We start from the raw sequence: 19,022 nt of genomic DNA on the forward strand, positions 1-19,022 counted from the left end.
AAATTTGGGACTTTTTAGTTGTTCTTGTGCTATAAAGGCAGACATGTGGCGATGAAAATATGTTGCCCATTTTAGGTATTTCAGACTGTGTGACTTCTTCTGCAGCCAGGGGCTTCCAGAGGGGAACTAGGTGATGAGGCTGAAATAAGGATGTAAGCAAATATATCTGAGAAGGCAGGGAGATTTAATTTTCCAGTCAATCACTTTTTTGTAGTGGCTGTAATTCAAATAGGAAACTTCAGCTTTGTATTCTTTCTTTTCTTCTAACTAGTTTTCTTTAGTGCATCTGTATTTCCTGCAGTGAAATGGTTAATTGGGGAAACAGTTTGAGTTGTTTTGAGCTCTAAATATTTTTTTTCCAACAATGTTCCAAATTGAATATATTCACTTTGGAATCTCTTTTTTTTCTTCACCAATGAATAGTCTTCTGTCTTACTTTTGCAACAGCTTTGTTGCTTTATTTCTGTCACTTAAGAATAAATGTGATCAGAGTAGAAAATGAGGAGCAAAGACTTGGTTTGTTGAGGATTCCCCAGAAAGTAGTTTCTTGTGCGGTGATTAAAAAAAAAAAAAAAGTCTTTTTTGTAATTAGTTTTAGGAAAGAAAATCAAACAACACAGGTTTGTACATGAGAATAGTAGTGAACACTGTTTACAACTATGTTGAAAAGATGGCCTGCATGAACTGTAAAACTGATTGTGATAAGGAAATGTTACACATCAAAAATAGGCATCAATTCAGTTCGTTATGCATAGTTCTGGAAGGTCTGTCGGGACGTCATGTGATAATCAAGTACAACAAGCTGTAACCTTGCAGGCTGCCACAGAAAGGAACCAGTTATAATAAGATTGTCACCTTTCATACCAAATTTCTACATGTTTTCTGTCAGATGCTTGTTTACTCTGGCTGCATTTAATTGGGAGCTATGCCATTGAGCCTGAGAGGATATAATTGGTATGCTGAGAGGCAGAATCAACTTTTGCTGTGATGACTTTCATGTCACAGCTGCTTCTGGGTGTTTACACAAATTCTGTAATTTCATTCCCTTTGTGGCTCCTACATACCTCCAATAAGCCTGAAAGGGTTGTTGTGCAGTGGGAAGGAAGCTCATGGGAGATGTGTATGTGCTGTCAAAAAGGCAGGAAGGGATGGGTTTGTGGTCATGTGAATTCCCACACTAGATCTGGGCTAAGCAGGGATTTTACATATTCTTCTAGAACATAAGGGGACAACAAGGAGGAAGTAGCCCATTCATCTCCGTGTCCTTTTTCATCCAAATGAGGCAGTGCTATTTCCAAGGAACCTTGAACATTTTACCTTTTAGATTGATACTTTTTTTTTTCTATAAAGCTGTGGTTCTCGTTCCAACTCCATTCTTTGCCCCAAAGGCCTAAGTGACCCAAAGAGGGCTTTGAGTGTGTGTCAGTCCTGTTCTGAATGTGGCACAGCATGTGCCACAGCCCAGGCTAAGTGTGCCATTTACCTTCTCTACCTCTGTTCCCATGGATTGTGAGCTGAGTCCTGCACCAGCAGTGCCGCTGTGGGCAGAGGCTGTGAATGGGCAGCACCACACACATCACAGTGAGTGCCTGCAAGCACCTTCCTGTTCCTGACCATGCCTCCAAAGGCTACAGCCACAGCAGTTCCTGACTCGGGGATTATTTGTAAACTCAGAGGCCAAACAAATTGTGTGCAATCCAGAGCACATAGAGATACCATATGCAATACTGAGAAAAGCCGTCCTTTTTAGAAGGGTCTGAAGGGGATTTCCAAGCTTTCAAACTGTAGGGGAAGTATTCAAACCCTTTGGGCATAGCAACAAGTAGATTTAAGAGTGCTTCACCAAGGCGCCTTAAAAAAAAGAACTGGCTGGATTTCAGTTGGACAGCTGAATTTTATTTCTCACACTTAATGTTCATTCCTGTGTTTTTCTTCTGATACCAAGAAACATTGCTGAAAACAAAGCAACCCCCATAACATTGTATTTTATGAAACTTTAAAATGGAATGTTTTCACTTCTCTAAAATATACCCTGTTTGATAATAGGGGCAGTTACATTATACTTAAGTGCAGTATAACATCCTGTTAATCAGAATTTGCTCTTTCCTTGCACCTGAGGATATTGTCATTTAACAAGAGAGGATACATTCCTTTTTCTGCTGTACAAAGTATTAAGTATTGTGACTTCTTCTGGAAAAAATATATATTGAATATTGTAGTTTTGCATTTTTTAATTTAACTAGTGTTAAATTAAATTTTGTTCACCATTCCTGAAGTGAACAAAAGCTTTATTGTTTAGAGGAAGTGACAAATGGCCTTTTCTGCAGTGATTTGAATACGATTTAGTGTGGGTTTTGTAATTCTTATTTTTGAACTCTGTGCATTGGCAGGAACATAATAGCCTTTCTTGTATTCATAAGCCCTCTGTGAATTTGCTCATGTATTTCCTTTGTATGTTAGATTACTTTGGGTTTTGGTATTTAGATAGTAGACATTTTGGATGGTTCAAGAATTTGACCAATGCCATGATGTTTATTTCTAGTTGCCAACATATTTCTTATTTAGACTTGAGAAGAAAAATGTTAGAGAGATTTAATTTTTCTGTGATCCTAAACTTGTCATACACTTAGAACTGTTTCAGACATTAAAATGATTTCAAAATACTTATATGTATTACTCTCATTGCTCTTACCAAAGGACTTACTTGTTTAGCTGTATTATCTTTGTTTTGAAATGTTTATTTATTGTTATCATGATTAACATAATATCTGTAAATACTGATAATGAATTCTTTCCCTTGTTTTTGTTGTGGTTTTGAAGCTTGTAATCTGTATGTACACTGGTATGGGAAGAAAAATGTATATTTCTGTTCTATAAATCTATGAATGTATTTATAGAATCTGAAATAGTATTGTCTTAGCAAAAAATGCTATTTTCATGTTTTTTACTGCTGCTTTTTTAAATACTTCTCGCTATGTAAACCAGACTTGAAGTCTGAAGGTACATTTATTTAAAGAAAAAACTTTTAATTAATTATTCAAGGTAGCAAAATTAGTCTTTTTTTTCCTTGCTTGCTTTTTCAAACAATAGTTCCTATAGTTCTATTTTTTTACAACCAGCCTCTCTTGCTTTGCTGTAATATTCCAGGCTGAGAGTTACATTTCATAAAATGTTGTTTCATAATTTAGCATAGTCAGGGCTACCTGTGGGAAAAGGTGATCCCAATAATCTCAGCTGCTACCACTCTCATTCCATTTCCTGGCTGCATTTTCATGCCAGGACAGTCCTCTGTGTTGTAACCTCAGCAGGGGACTGGTGCAGACTAAAAACTGTTGTATGGGCTGAGTTCATCCACTTGAGTCTTTCTCTCTGTGCTAACAACATGTGTGCATAGGTAGGTGAGGGAACAAAGCCAGAAATGAATGGCTGAGGAAAGGGAGAAGGTGGAAAACACCCTGTTCTGGAGCAGCACTGGTACATACCAGTATAAGGTGGTGGTGAAATAGTGCATGAGCCATCCAGCTGGTGTGGAATAGAAAAAAATGCAACTTTTTGTGCTTTTGCCAAGATATGAATGGACTCAGGCCACCCACACCCTAGTGATTAAACAATAAATTATTTAAAACTCTTCAATTCTTTACATTAATATAAATTCCATCACGGGTTTGGTTATAGCTGGCTTTTTTTTTTTTTTCAGTTGATTTAGTCAGTGTGTATCAGTTTTTGAAGGAAAGATTTTTTTAATTGAAGGTGCAGTGAATAATATTTAAAGGTTGCATAGTTGGCATTCCCCTGTTTTCCCAGTAAGGCAATGAATGAGATCAGGTGGGTTTTTTAAAATTCCCTTTTCTTTTGTACATGATGTGAAACAGGATATCACCAGAGCCACTGTGAGCACTGTGCTGTGCGTGGGGGGGAAAGTCCCGCAGTGAGGTAACAGCCCTGCTGTTCTGCAGTACTTCTCTGCAGAAACTGAGCCTTAAGGAAGGTCATGTCAATAAGCAATACAAAATGTGGTTTTAGTTTACTTCCTTCAGTTTGAGTCATGTTTTTGAGTCCATAAGGAAAATGGACTTTTCCTTAAAAGCTTTGTGAGATGAACCCGTTAGAACAAGTTTGAAATCAGTGTAAGGTTGCTGTATTTGTTTTGGTGCTTTTACCTGAAGTGGGAGTGGGGGAGAGAGAGAGATGTGTTTTGTTATTTGTTGGCTTATTGAAGGAATTTATCAGAAGTGCCCCTGGTTCAGCAACTGTTTCCATGTAAATGCTCCTGTGGCGTACACCACCTGTGGGGTGTGTGTAGGTCACGTTGCAGTCTCCATTTGGAAAGGTAAACCTTCATGAATAGCTTGCACTTTTTTTGCCTAAACTAACCTGACTCTTGGGGATGGTCCTGTGAAGGTCTAATAGGTGGACTTAATGATCCTCGTGGGTCCCTTCCGACTCAGCATATTCTATGATTCTGTAACCTTCATGTCATCCTTGTACTGCATGGATGGTCATCATGTCTGGGTTCTCTTGATTAGTTGTACCCTAACTGCGGCTGTGCTCTATTTCATTCGCTGCTTAGAAAGAGAGCCTTTAATTCCTTCTAACAGCTAATGGAGCAGATATCTTTAGGGAACTGTGGATGAATCATCTGTTTACTACTGTGGCTGAAGTAAGATCTGCATAAAATCCAGACAAATCCCAAGCCTTAAAAGATCAGCATTATTTAAATTGTCTACTTTCTCTTGTAGGGGGCTGGTCTTGGTTGGACACCAGGTGCCCACCAAGCTGCTCTATCTCTCCTCTCAACAGGACAAGGCCAATAGGGGTATAAAATGAGATGGAAAAGCACTTGTGAATCAGGATAGAGACAGTTTATTAAAGCAAAAGCAAAGCCTGCATGCAGAAGTGGAGAAGAATAAAATATTTATTCTCTACTTCCTCCAGCCATTCCCTGGGAAGTAGAGCATCAGTATGCATAGCAGTTGCTCCAGAAAATAAAGGTCATAATAATAAATGCCCTCCCCTTGCTCCCTTCTTTCTGCTGGATGTTGTTATGAGGAGGTATCATATGGATGGGATATCCCTTTGGTCATGTTGAGTCAGCTGTCTTGGTTATGTCCCCTCCCAAGATTTTGCCCACCTACTGGTGAGGGTAATGTTGGAAACACAGCCTTAATCTTGTGGGAGCACTGCCCAGCAATAGCCAGAACACTGGTGTGTTACCCACACCTTTCTAGCTACCAGTGCATCACACAGCACTGTGAGGGCTGCTGTGGGGAACATTAACTCCAGCTCAGCCAGACCCAGCACACTCCTACAGTGGAAGTCTTTGGGCATTTGTATTATGTGTGGATGAGATAGCCTGCTGCTTATTTCCAGGCTTCGCCCTTTTCCTTCCCTGTGTCCAGAGAGGATGAGAAATATGGCAGCTCAAAAACTGGCTCTCAGGGGAGAAGACCTTCTTTGTCATTCTTAATGTATTTTTTTTCTGGAAAAGGAAAGAACACTGTCTTGTGTGTTGCTGGAGAAATATGGATGGTGAGGAGAAAATGAACTGACCCTTGGGATTTTTAGTCTGTCTGAGGCTTTTTATTGGAGTCTTCTGTATTTGGTGACATGAATTAAAATTGGCCATTTGTCTTCTGCACTTTGCTATTAACTCCTAATTTTCCTGCCTGAATAAGTCTCCTTGCCACCAGCAAACCTTCTTTCCCTGTTTTGCACAGTTTAGTCATAGAGATGCAAAACAGTTGAGCTGATCCAGGAGGCTGGCAGAGCATGCTGTCTGTCAGGCATCTCTTGAGAATGTTAGGAGACATGGACAGGAGGAGATGGTGTGGAAACACGCAGTGGCCAAAGGAATGGCACTGAAAAAGCTGCAGCATCTCCCCAGCTCCAGGAGTAAATCCCAGACAGCCAGGAGGTGGCTTTCTGAGGAGTTCTGAGCCTACCCTGGTGCCTCTCAGCAGGACCCTTCTGGCAGCCCTGCACCATCTGTTCTTCTGGGAGAGGAGAGGGATCCAAGCAGAGTGGGCAGAGGAGTGTGCAGTCCTACTGAATTCCTCTGGTGTTTCCCCAACTCATGATGTAGTATTCCCTAAATAGTCTACTCTGCCCATTAGGGAAAACCACCTTTTCAGGGACTGCTTTATAACCATTGCCACTTAAAATACTACTTGCAAAATTCTCTGCAAAGGACTTGTTTTGTATTGAACTGAGCCCATAAAGACAAAATTACTTGTACAGTTTCCTTCTTAAAAATGTCTTGACTGTAAGTATGTTACTTCAAATAATATTGCCATTTGTTAGCATTGAGAAAATAATTCTGTGTTGGAGTGTTTACCGCATGTTTCACCTGCTTCCACTTTTTATCTTTTCTATTTTCACTCATCTTTGTCTCAGGGCTTTTCTATCTTACCTTCATTTGGGTTGCATGTCTTTTGCTTCTTGTCATCTCTCCCATTTCAGATAGCCATCCAGTACTGCAGTGATGACTTGCCAGATTTTGAACCATGGGGAGGTCCATGGATGGTGTAGGCCCAAAAGTCAGGAATCCATCTTGTTTGGTTTTGCACTTATTTCTACCTGCTATCCCCGCTGCTGCCTTTCCTAGTGACTTCCTTCTGTGTCTTGCTGTTCCTGCCAGATGGCAATGAGAATTTTTATTCACCTATGGAAAATACATTGAGATTAGGGCAAGGAGGTGGGGAAAATACTTCACAAGTGCCAACAATTTATTTTTGTTTTAGATGATAATTTCCTTGTCCAGCTTTTTATGCTTTCTCAATAGTAACATTTATTTAAGCCGTGGAGAAGTGAAAGATCACATAAATGGTGATTGATTCCTAGGGTGCTAGGTTAAGCCCTGTGTTGTCTGTATTCTTATCACTGTGGTTTTGACTGGTACACCTTTGTTCACCTGGAAATTATTCCTGAAATTTTAACAGCTGAGTGACCCGTCTTGTCTTATTTGGTTTGTACTCTTAGTACAAGTAACCCTTTTCCTAATATAATTTGTCATAAGCATTCCAACTAAATTTGATTCATTGTTAGTGCCTGACAGCGTTGTATTTTCTGGAAAAATGAATTATTTCTTTAATTCCTTTCTCCAGGGAGGAATTGTCTATTCCGTATATGTTTTTGGGTGCTGAGGCAGTGGTTTTTTATTTAGACGTATGTTGCCGTATTGCTACATGGAAGAAGGCAAGATTAGAAGAGTACGTGTTGAATCCTTTGCAGAAGGCATGAAATATTAATTGTTTTGAGTTCCTGTGAAAGTTAATTTATAGCCTGGACTGTGAAAGCTCTGTCAGTGATAAATAAATCTTAGTTGTTACTAGAAAGGTAATTTATGCAACTAGGTCACTGCCCATCAGAATAATGCAGAGTTCTTATTAAAAACAGTCAGAAGCAAAAAGTAGAAATCTTACGCAAGTGTCTGCAAAAAAACCTACTAAATCATTCCTCAAAGATCAAGGGAGAAATTCCTGAAGATTTTATTACAGCTTTGTAGTCAGTTCTTCTCTTATGGACTCTCAAACCTAAAGTAGTTGTGGTTTCCTTATGAGGGAAAAAATGGATGTTTTGCTCAATCAGTGCATTACAGTTCTGACCTTGCAAGAAAGCTCATGGTTTTAGCCTTAAAGCCACGTGTTTCTCACAAATGGAGTACTATCTTTCTAAATTGATGTTTATTTAAATATTGACTGGCATTCAGAGATTTCATAGTTCTTCCAGAGAACCTAAGTATGATCATTATTTTACATTTGGATATGTTAAGAGATAGTAGTAGTGAAACTGTCTACTGGATTGTAAAGTTGCTTTGTTCAGCAGCTGCTGTGTGACAATGGCTATAGCATGCATCTTTATAGAATTGTACAGTTCAGATTGTAATTTTGAAAACCTGGATAACTGTAAAGTTTTGGTTTTCAGTTGTAATGTAATTTTTGGTTGTAATGGTTTTATCGGACATATCCACTCTAAGACTTACGGCTTAAAAGATGGGGTGGGTTTTCTTGATGTGGTTGTTTTAGGAAATAAGCAAGTAATGATGTGAAGTGTTGCCAGCAAAGGAAAAGTGAGACATTTGGGCTTTGTTTCCTTTTTTAATAAAAATTGAATGGAATTTATTTCTGTTAAACTCAACTTATTATTCCCCTGTATTTAGTTATTTATTTATTTATTTATTTATTTATTTATTTATTTCAGGAATTTGAGGCCTTTCAAGCATTTGTGGAAAATCGACTTCCGTTTGATATTGTTATCGATGGACTCAATGTTTCCCACATAAAATCCAGAAGGATGCAGTGTGAAAATGTAAGTGCTGGTTAAATATTCATTAAGTGTTTTGTGTATACTGATTGTAAAACTGTGAGTGCCTCATTATTAGTTATCCTCTAGAGAAAATGAGCAAATACTTTGTAGCACATTATAATGAAGTTCAAAGAGTTATCTAGGTTTCAGAAATTAAAAATTACTAGTGGGAAGATGGTTCTTATATATTTGCCTGTATTAGCTGTATAAAATGTCATACATTTCCTCATGTAGCCAATGTTTATAGTTACAGCTAAGGTATCAATAATAATATTGTTATACAAACACTGTGTGATTGTTTAAGTTTTCATAGTAGTAGGGATTTGGGGGAACCGAGTAAATCTGCTGTGTAAAAAAATTATTATAGTTACAGTGGTAAAAGTTGTCATTAAAATAACCCCTTACTTGGTTCAAACCACATCCTGTACAGATTTAAACATTGTTGCACTTCCTATTGATTTGAAACTTTGAGTCCTGTTTGGCAAGGACAGCTCAAACTGGTTTCAGTTCTTTCCACTTGATTTGTAGAAGAAAAATCCTGCTCCTTTGTCAATACCTAAGTTTGAGAATTCTTGGTACTCCCTTGTAGCATTTCACTAAGAATTGGCTTAAGGTATTTGGGGATTTTGTCAATCAAATTTACTTCAAATTAGGAGTAGCAAAGTAGCTGCTCACACATACTCCAAAGCCAGAATTTAAATTTTCACGCTCTCAAAATTAAAATTAATTTATAAATGAGATTGATAATTGATAAAAAAGAAGAAATTCATTCTTCGTAATTGCAATAAATACATTTTTATTCTAAGAATTACTTTCAAGCTATTGTTCACAAGTGGTGTATATTCTCATATATGTAGATGAAAGTGAGCTAGGGAGGTTAGGTAAACTTGCTGAAAGATGTTTCAGAGTGGCAGTGTAGTTTCATGAGATACTGTCTCACAAAGAGGGTACTTCACTTACTACAAAAATAGAAAAAAAATTCACAAGTTGTTTGGGTGGGATTAGGGAGGAAGTTTTGATTATCTGAAAAGAATTCTAGGCAGAACATAGTGGCACAATGTTTTAACATCTAGAAAGAGATCTGTGCTGCCAAAGATGAGGAAGAGAAATGAATGTCCTTCCTCAGTGCATGCCTTCCCCACTGTGGGAGCTCTAAACAGAATTCTAGATGGTTTGTAGAAACTGGAAGCAATTGAGCAAGGAGCCAACCTGGTTTTGACAGATAATTACTCCTGATTTCTGATGAGAAATCTTACTAGGAGGTATTAGCATGCTGAACAGCATCAATTACCTTTGAGTTTCTCCTTAACTCGGGCTGTAATGGAAGGCCTTTGGGATCCATGACTCCAAAGGCTCCAAGAGCTCTAAAGGACTGTGTGGAGGCATCAATTTTCATTATATTATTTCATTTATTTTATATATTATTTCATTTCCATATAGGAACAGGTCAAATTTCTCCTGAATCCCAGCTGTTTACTGATTAGGAGGATTTTGGGAAGACCTGCCTTTCCTTCCCACACAACAGAACAGTTACTTAGGCTCGCCCCAGCTTATCTCCAGAAGAAGGTTCTCTTAGCTAAAATGTCCTTGTCCTAAGAGTTATGTTGCTGTGAATGATAATTACATTTTGTCATGCACAAGAAATGTTAGTCACTGGGGTTTCTACCAGTCCTTTGCTGCTTCTTTTTTCTTGATTTTATGGATATGTGTTTTTGGGAGTATGGAGTCATTAGATGAAAGATTGGAGTTGCCCATTATTTCTGCCATAGAGCTGTAGATACTCAGTGGCTGAATAGTACCTGTTTTGGCATGGGAAATACATATTTTCACTCTAAACAACAAAATAGCTCCTTCATTTCCCAAAAGACCCATCGACTACTAAAAATCAAGAGAGAAAATTTTCCCTGCATTGATCCTCTCAATTAACTGAGACACTTTTAATTTTTTTTTAATGCTAGATGTCATTATACACAGTCACAGTATTAACTATTGAGTTTATAGTTTTTTCCAAGTAGAAACATAGTTTAAATGCAAGATCATGCTGGATGCTAGAAGATCCTGTTTTATTTCTTCATGATTCTGAACTTCTGTGTTGTAACATGTCAAAAAAGAACTGTGTCTTTGTTCTTATTTTGGATACTTCTGACAAGAAGCATATATTCTTGTTTTCTGACTCTTTTTATCAAAACTGCTGAAAACAGAAAGAAACCCACAAAGCTGAGCAATCCTTTCTTCTGTCTCCAGACTTCCTTCAGATGAGGGAAGGCCACAGTAATCTGTTCATGTGTTGCTTTTCTGGTTAGGGGTGTTGCTGCCAAGTAGTCACCCATCTGTGAATGCTGACCTCCATGAATGCTGTAGTCTGTCCTTTGAGGGCTGACTCTGCCACAGAATTTCCTCTTCCTCTTCTGGAAGCTCCTATCCTCACACCTGTGACAGCCAAATGGGAAATGTGGAGTGGCACATATGGGGCATTTACAGCCTGCCTTGTTAAATTCTTCAGTCTACATGGGGAAACACAGTGCCAAACTGAGAAGATGGAGAGGAGAAATAACATGAGAGAAGTAGGAGGAAGAGCACAAAGGATGGAAAAAGTCAAGAGTGAAAGCTACTGAGGTTAAGCTGGCTGGCTAGGGTAGCATGACAGTCCCATTTTGAGGAAGAGAGGTATGCTGTGACTTCTGCTTGCCTAGAGAGGTAGTAAATGAGCAGTGTTTCTGAGGACCTATGTTAAAGCTGTCCAGCCTGTCAAAAGCTAAATTATTTTATGTGTCAAAAAGCTTAATTTGAATCTTCAGGTATGGGTCAGTCTGTGTTTTTTTCAAAGGTTCATTACTGCAGTTGTTAGACCCAATCAGGATATTGTTTTATAGACTTTTCTATTAGAGTATGTAGTTAGTATGCAGTGTGGTTGAAAGAGAAATGAGATTGTTGCTGTGTTTCTAACACACTCTTAAGTGTTACTATTTGCAAATTATTAGTTTCTTATAAGTCCCTTATGTGATTTAGAATGGCAAAATAAAGGGTTTTGTTAAACATAGGAGAAAGCCTAAGATTTATGTGACAAAAACATGATAATTTAAATGCATTCTGGTCTTAATTTAAATTTAACAAAAAGTACTGTTTAACTTCATTATTTAGCTTCTAGAACTGCAGCTGTTTTGGAACTCTAGCTAACTCTTAGTTATATGATTAAAATAAGAAAACATTGATGAAATATTCCTCTCTGTTTCAGACAGCCTAACATTTGTAATTCCATTTAGCATGCCTTAGGCATCTTGTGGAGGGGCTGGGTTGTGTGGCAAGGCACAGGTACCTTGAGGGATGAGAGGAGACAGAAAACAATCAGAAGTTGAAGGAAACATTTTTACTCATTTAATTCCCAAAGTGTTCTAACATTCTAGAAAGCTAGATATGGGACTTCCCAGGCAGCTTCAATCCTCATAGCCAGCACTTACCAAATCATCATGAATATTATTGACTTGACAGATTTACTGGAACATCCTGTGGCAGTTTCTCTGGTTTATGACACTCTTGATTTGTAAATATAATCCCTAATTGCCTTTTTTTTTCAGGTGGGTTTTACTATGGGTCTGTTTCCTGGTAGAAATTATGATATGGCTGCATCAATTATTCAATTCCTGAATAAAAAAATTTAAAAAATGAGGCAGCATGAAGATTGGAACAAAGATTTTTGGGAATGGTGAGACTATTTGATTTGAAGGCAGTGTACATATAGTGACTGCACAACTGCAACATCAGACAGCACCTACTTTCAACCCTTTGCTTCCTTACTGTAGCATTTTAAATTAGACATTAAAGTTGTCTCCTTATTAAAAGATATTATAGAATTAAAATTATTTTTCCTATATCATTCAGACAATGGAAAAAAATCCCAAACCTCCTTAAAGTCTAAAATCATTTAGCCTTTTTATCTGCTGCTGTTTAAGGCTGTACCTGATTTGTTTTGCCTGACTGAGTCAGTCAATGTACTGCAAACATGTGGTTTGTAAACAGAGATATCCTTGCAGTTTAACTAAGCAAAGTTGATTCAGGCTATATCATGACATGTAGTTAATCCTTTCCTCCAGATGTATCTAATTACATAAATCCTTACCCAACACAATCACATTTGGTACTCTCTGTAGTGCTCTCACCTTTCACTTTGTAAAGGTCAAGAGAGGGAATTTCCACACATTTCTCCTATTAACAAACTGTTTTATAATTCTTAAATGGATGTTTTCCTGTTTATGACAATTTTCTGCAGAAGTATTCCTTGGAAATGAGAGGGAATTCCAGTGCAAGCAGGATATCTAGGCTCTAGAGACAGCTCTTGGCTTGCAGAAGAGGAGTGAAGGCACTTTGCTCTGCTTCAGCTACCTCTGAACTGTGGAGGACCAGGGTGGGAGATGAGAGAAGGGTGAGGGAGCATGATCTGCAAGAACAGTTTGAAGACTATTTAGATATTTTTAATTTACAATGAGTTTGGTATGTTGTAAATTTAAGTATGCAGCCAGGTCCTTTTTTTCAGCTGTATCCATCTGGTGTTAGAAGTAACTGAACATATATTTCAAATGTGTGTTGGATCAAAGCTAACTCACAATTCCCTTCTTCAAACAGTTTGGCAGTTGAGGTCAGCTCTGCCCTAACTTTACCCTCTCTAATCTCTGTATTAAACTTAGACATCTAAACAATTGGTAAAATAGTTCCAGATTGAGTTACTCAAGGCTGACAATGCACAAAGGAATAGTTTTTGCTCTTGGCAGATAATTCAAAGTGGTTCCTCCTAAACTTAATCAGCACTTCTATAAATGGACTACATGAGTTTGTGTAATTCCCATATAAATTGCAGTAGGCCTGTACAATAGCTGAGGAAGCCAGATCCTTGCTATTCCACTCCCTTTCCATCCCAATCTGCTGGCAGCAGCCAGCATACCACATCTCTGGCCTGAGGCAGCAGGAAAGCCACCAGAACTTCCCTCCTGCACCTCTCACAGGCTGTCACAGAAAGCCTGGCTGTGACTGCTGTAATTGGGAGTGCTCTGTGGCAGGGGCAGGGGATACCTCATGTTTTGCATCTGTTTCTTGTTTCTTCCAGGGAAAGAGCAGCAGGCTTGCTGAGTGGAGATTGCTCTCTGAATTGGGGAGGGGACTAAGTGAATTTTGCTGTAGTAATAGTTTTACGTAAACATATTATTGCATTTTCTTTTTCTTTATGTTAAAGATCTAAAATTATATTTAACAGGAGGATTCAAAGTTCATAACTAATATTATAATTTTAGTTTTTCTAGTGGTTCTGTAGTAGTTAATTCCTGGACTCCTGGCTACATTAGCAGTAGAGAAAAGAGTGGGTAGAGAGAGGTTGCAGTCTTGAAAGGAAAGCTGATAATGAAAAAAACGTTTCATCAAGATAAGGGAGAAAAATAGGACCTAGGGTAGTAGTCTTCAGGAAAGTCGTGAATGGTCCTGCTAAATTTTTGAGGAAACCCAACTTTGGCCACAGAATTAAAGAACCTTGATGAATTACACTTTGTGAGTTGAGCTCAGAACCATTGCTTTGGTATGTACTTCATTCAATTTGCAGGGCTTATTTTCCAAATATAAAGACAATTATCAAGACAAAAAAAACCCAACTCTGCGAATTAAGGCAAAATTTTAAAAAGGAAGAAAAAACAAGGCATTTATGACTCGCAATTCTCTTGGCTTAATAACCCAAATCAATTTTGAAACATAATTTTGCTTCTTTGCAATCTCTGCTTAATGCCTTTAAGTGCTTTATGTTGAAACAGGGAGAGCAAAAAATGTATTTGAGCCTGTAGTGTTTGAGTGAATACAACTTTCTCTTCTGAGTACTAGTTACTAAACTGTTTTTGAGGCCATGAAACACACAAAAAAATTAGCCCCTGTGCATACATGTATATATCCATATAGCTGACAAATACACATACTGGTATGCTCAGGTTTTTATGTGGCAATCTTTATGAGTCTTCAAGTCAGTCTTAACTGTGCAACATGCATAAAAGATTATCTGTACAGTTATTGAGACAGTGGTACTTTGTACAAAACATTAGCTCTCTCATATGAGCTGTCCTACAAAACAAGCAGATATTAATAAATTTGACCCCAAAAAAATCTTCCATGGGAAAGAATTTTTTTTTTTCCTCTGACTTCTTTGGCAGCATCTGTGATTTGTTCAAGTACTTTACTGTCTGCAAATGAAGCAAGAATGAAGTAGATCCATGAGTCATTCTCTGTTTGGAATCAATACATCCAACAGAGGTCTTATTTGTCATACTGTGACAGTTCATCAATTCTGCCTCTGACCACCTCTTGTCTTACCACTCAACAAAGCAGTCAGACGTGTTTGTTCATTTGCTCTCAGCCTTCTCCATCTCTTTTTTTTTCCTGCCTTCTAATGGTGGTTCAAGTTTGCATTTCCGTTATAACAAAACACTTGTCCTGTGCCGCAAGATTGGAGAGATTTTTATCTTTGCAATATGTGTTTCATGCTTTAGACCTGTATTTTCATTTCCTGTAAGTATTCCACAAACCGCAAAGATGAAGATTTTTGGTGTTTTCACTGACAATCACCTTCACCATCTGTATAACATGATCTTAGAAGAGAAAGAAGCTCAAGCAGTAAGGGGTACTCTTGAAATTTCTCCCATTTATAGTGTTAGAGATTCATGACGGAAATATTCAGCATTGCATCCATATCTCATTCTGGGGGTTCCTTGGGTATTCCAGCAGAAGAACTCAGTTCTTCTCTGAAGACACATCTCAGAGATCAATACCAATCTGCTGAAGTCTTCCCCGTTTCCTTCTATATTGGGGCCATCCTAAAATAGCACAGATCAAGCTCAAGAATTTTGGTCACCAGATGCAGAAGAACAAGGCTGTTAAACTTCCCAGGAGATGTGAAGGAGATAGACTCAGTTGCCAGTGAAACCCAGAGGGAAGGCTTGGCCTGCAAGTTCTCCTATCCCTGCAGCTCTTCTGAAACCTAGCAGTTCCTGATTGCGGCTAAAAGAGAAATAAAAGGGCATTTAATATGTTCAGCTTTGTATACTTACACATGGTAAGTGAAGATGTGTTGGACATCAGTCTGTCTGAGGTTCCAGAAGTACTCCTACAGCTGGTTGGCATGGATGCCTCTACTGAGGAAATGCCTGCGTTGCCTGCACACCTTTGAGCCACCAAGTCTGGCTCTTCCCATAACAGTATGCTCCAGTGTCCCTCACTGCTTCTGCCACACTGGGACAGGAGAGTAGGGGGCAGATGAGACATCTTAAGAAGGGAAGCACGAAGTCAGAGTGGCTATTTGTGAATACAGGGGAAACTTTCTCGAAAGTTAAAAATTCCCAACATTGTGAAGTGGAGAACGGGAAGCTGACAGGATTCCCTGAATAAATGCCTCATCAGTTGGCTGTAAGCAATTATTCTTCCTTTCAGAGGTTTCCACTCTAGTTTTGCATTTCCTGGTGAGAATAGAGCAGGAGAAATTGATCAAGTTAAATAAATCTGACTATCAGGCAATTAGACAGGTTCTGCCTGTTACTTTCTCTCAGAGTCAGATTCTTCCTGGTTTTGCCTCCCATACTGTTGGCAACCTTTTTTTCCTGGCTATAATACTAATAAAACCCATATGCTTAATGAATTATCTCTGTTGGTTTCTATCTGGCATTTATGATTTTTACCTTTGTATTTGATGATAATAGCAAATCGAAAGTTAATGTAAGTATAGGAGCACCCAAGGATACCTTTTTTTTTTTTAAATGAGTGAATTTGCATTACATCTTTCATACTAAGGTTCTTCTAATCACTAGGAATGTAAGCTTGAAATTCAGCAGAGCAGTGAGCCTGCCTTGATGCATCATTCATGTCCCAGTGAACTTGGTAACTGTAGCACACAGGTTGGTTGTTGTATGTTGTAGAGAAGTCCTGCTAAAATCTATGTGATGAAGTCAAATGAGCATGTCTTCTCAACTGGATGAGTTTCTATCTCGCTGTTTTCACTCGTCTTTTAGAAACCACAACACAGGAGTTTTCTTTGGGCAGCTCAACTGCTTCATATAATCATGGCATTGTTATCAGTGTGGCAGTAAGAGGTGTGCTGGACCTCAAGTTGGGAACCTGGTCTTTAGGGAACTGAGCTGCTTCTTTAGAAGTGATGCTCATATGAAAAGTCTCCATAGTAGTAAGAAGCTATGGGAAGCAGGCCGGAAAATATGAAGGCTGGGTTACTATAGGCCAGTTCTCTGTAAGAATAAATATTTAATTTGAGTGTGAGAAGTGCAGCATAGGTAATCCTCTGGACAATGATAGTGTTCATTCATGTACACCTGGATTTATTTATATATTTGAAAAGCAGCCAGTTTTGGTTCATGTTTGGCTTTTACATTTAATGTGCTATTTCTAATAAAAGTAGGAAGGAAAACATATTTGAAAGTTGTATTATCTGAAGGCGAAAAGGTGCAACGTAACAAAAGCCTAAAGTCCATTTGCATTTATTTATGAAGCTATGAAAGCCTAAGTTTTTTGAACAGTATGTTATTCCTAGGGATCTCTACATATTGATATGATGTTTAATGATCCAACAATCCATTAAGGTGCATTTGTTGTTTTTTCTCTAGCTGCATTCTATTTGTAAAGCAGGATTGAAAGAGACATTTATATATAAGTAAATATATTTAAATTGAGATTATTAAATTATTATAACCTGCAATGAAATTTAAAACTGAAGTTAAAGTAATTTTATTTTTTTTAAAATCTAGACTCATAGGAAATCAAGTACAATTGTCCACAGCTTTTAATCTAAATCTCTTCATAAACTGATTGTTTTGTGTTGTCTGGACCATGGAAATAGGAACTCCTATTTGAATCTAGGAGACGATTTCACCAGAATTCAAATTCCATTCTGGGGATGACAATCATGCTGGCAGTATTCTTGCTTAAAACCAATTCACAAGAATTCCTGCTTCAAACTGAACTTCTGAAAAATGGTAGGAACTCTTCTTACCCAAGATACTGTTGCCCATTAGAGGTGACATTCTGTATCTAACACTTCTTAATGCAAACCTCACCTTTTGCCAGTACTGATTTTGTACATCAGATACAGACATGGAAGAGGCTATCCAAATTCTACTTTTTACTTATTTTGTTTAAGGGTACATTTGTGCACTTCTTCCAGACAAGGGAGGGGAAATGAGGCAAGGCAAAAAACACAAGAGTCAAAATAAAATAGTCCCCATGCTAATTCAGACTTAAACCTTTATCTGTGGTGTTAATCTAAATTAGATCAAATTAGATTAAACTAATATGTTTACTTATTATTATGAGGACATCTCATTCAGATACCTGTCACTTCTCTGAGGACTGCTACCAGAACTGTGCCATTAAGCTGGTATTGTACATGCTGAGACTTGTAAACAATTTTGCTGCTTGGTATCCTGTGAGGAACAGGAGTGATGTAGTAACAACACCGTACCAAGGACATAATAAGATAACTATGGCTACCTTTGCTGCTGCTGTTCTTCAAGTTTTCAGGGAAGTAACTGTTATACAATAGAAATCTTCACTCCCATCCTCCAAGAAAAAAGCCTAAATCAAGATCTTAAAAATTAGTACTTGCAAACCATTAGATAAAGAAACAACCTTACAAAGCATCGTTTGTGTTGGTGTTCTCGTTTTTCTGTACATTCCATAAAATAAACATTCAGATTTTCTATTCTGTAATTATTGTTTCCTAAATATGATCCCCCAAAATTACATTTTAAAATCCCTTTGAATGTTTTATCTCTGGACTTGTAACTGTTTGCCCCGTATCATTTTTAGGAAGCCTTTTTTCAATGAGAAATTCTCTATTTCAAGTATTTTACATATTTTCTACTAATCTTTACATGCATCTACTGATTTTTCCTTTCCTCACAGAGATACTAGCTTGTGATGCTGTTTCTTCCTGATTTATTTTTCACCGGTCAGTTCTTTAATTATCTGAATAGTTCTTTTCACAGTTCTAGCTGGAAATATGCAGTGAATTATAGTGAGTCAGAAGCTAAAGAGGTTGTCAAAATTATGTAAACATTAGGTACTCTATCTTCCAACCAGTTTTATGAAGTATTAATTCCTTATTCTAATTTTCCTGAATAGTTTCTACCATTTCCAGCTGTTCTATTGTCCTGTCTTTGCACAATGCTTCCTGTAGTGACTGTTAAAACTGGACCTGTGCTTCTGTCATATTGTTGATACCAACTTACCTCTTTGATAAATCAGAAAATATTAGTGATGCTTATGTCTGTCCTTATTGTCCAGCATTTATCAATTCACCTGCTCTCTCCTATGAGTGGGAAAAAAGAAAGCAGTGAGTTGAGAGTAACATTTCTTCTGCCTCTAATATTTTGAAATTTTGAGTCTTGAGCTTTCAAGGAGTCAAGTTGACATGGCTGAGCCAGCTGTGTTCAGTGTGTACCATAAGCTCTCTAACAGCAGCACAAAGCCAGTTCACTTCCACAAGTTCTGCAGTAGTTGCTACTCAGAAGTTGTTCCTGACTTATGTGGGTACCAGTGTGGGAAGATCAACCTTGCTGATGCCTTCTCTCCTTGTTTATTTCCTAATTGTGTGATACTTTGGTAAACTAGGTAGGGCTTACATTGTACGCTGAAAAAAAAAAAAAAAAAAAAAAAAAGTCTAAGTATGATGCAGGTGTTTGTTAGAGCTG

The 19,022-nt window shown here is 37.9% G+C and overlaps 1 protein-coding gene across 1 annotated transcript in view; it reads left to right on the top strand.

Moving 5' to 3' along the window:
- The window catches only part of PRORP (protein only RNase P catalytic subunit), a 40,671-nt gene that overhangs the window by 7,207 nt on the left and 14,442 nt on the right, over positions 1 to 19,022 (top strand). Inside the window, exon 5 of the mRNA XM_058829277.1 lies at positions 8,200 to 8,307. Coding sequence (XP_058685260.1) covers positions 8,200 to 8,307 — 108 coding nt within the window. The remainder of the gene's footprint in view (positions 1 to 8,199; positions 8,308 to 19,022) is intronic.

Source organism: Poecile atricapillus, chromosome 1 (genome assembly GCF_030490865.1).
Source record: "Poecile atricapillus isolate bPoeAtr1 chromosome 1, bPoeAtr1.hap1, whole genome shotgun sequence".
Taxonomy (NCBI): Eukaryota; Metazoa; Chordata; class Aves; order Passeriformes; family Paridae; genus Poecile; species Poecile atricapillus.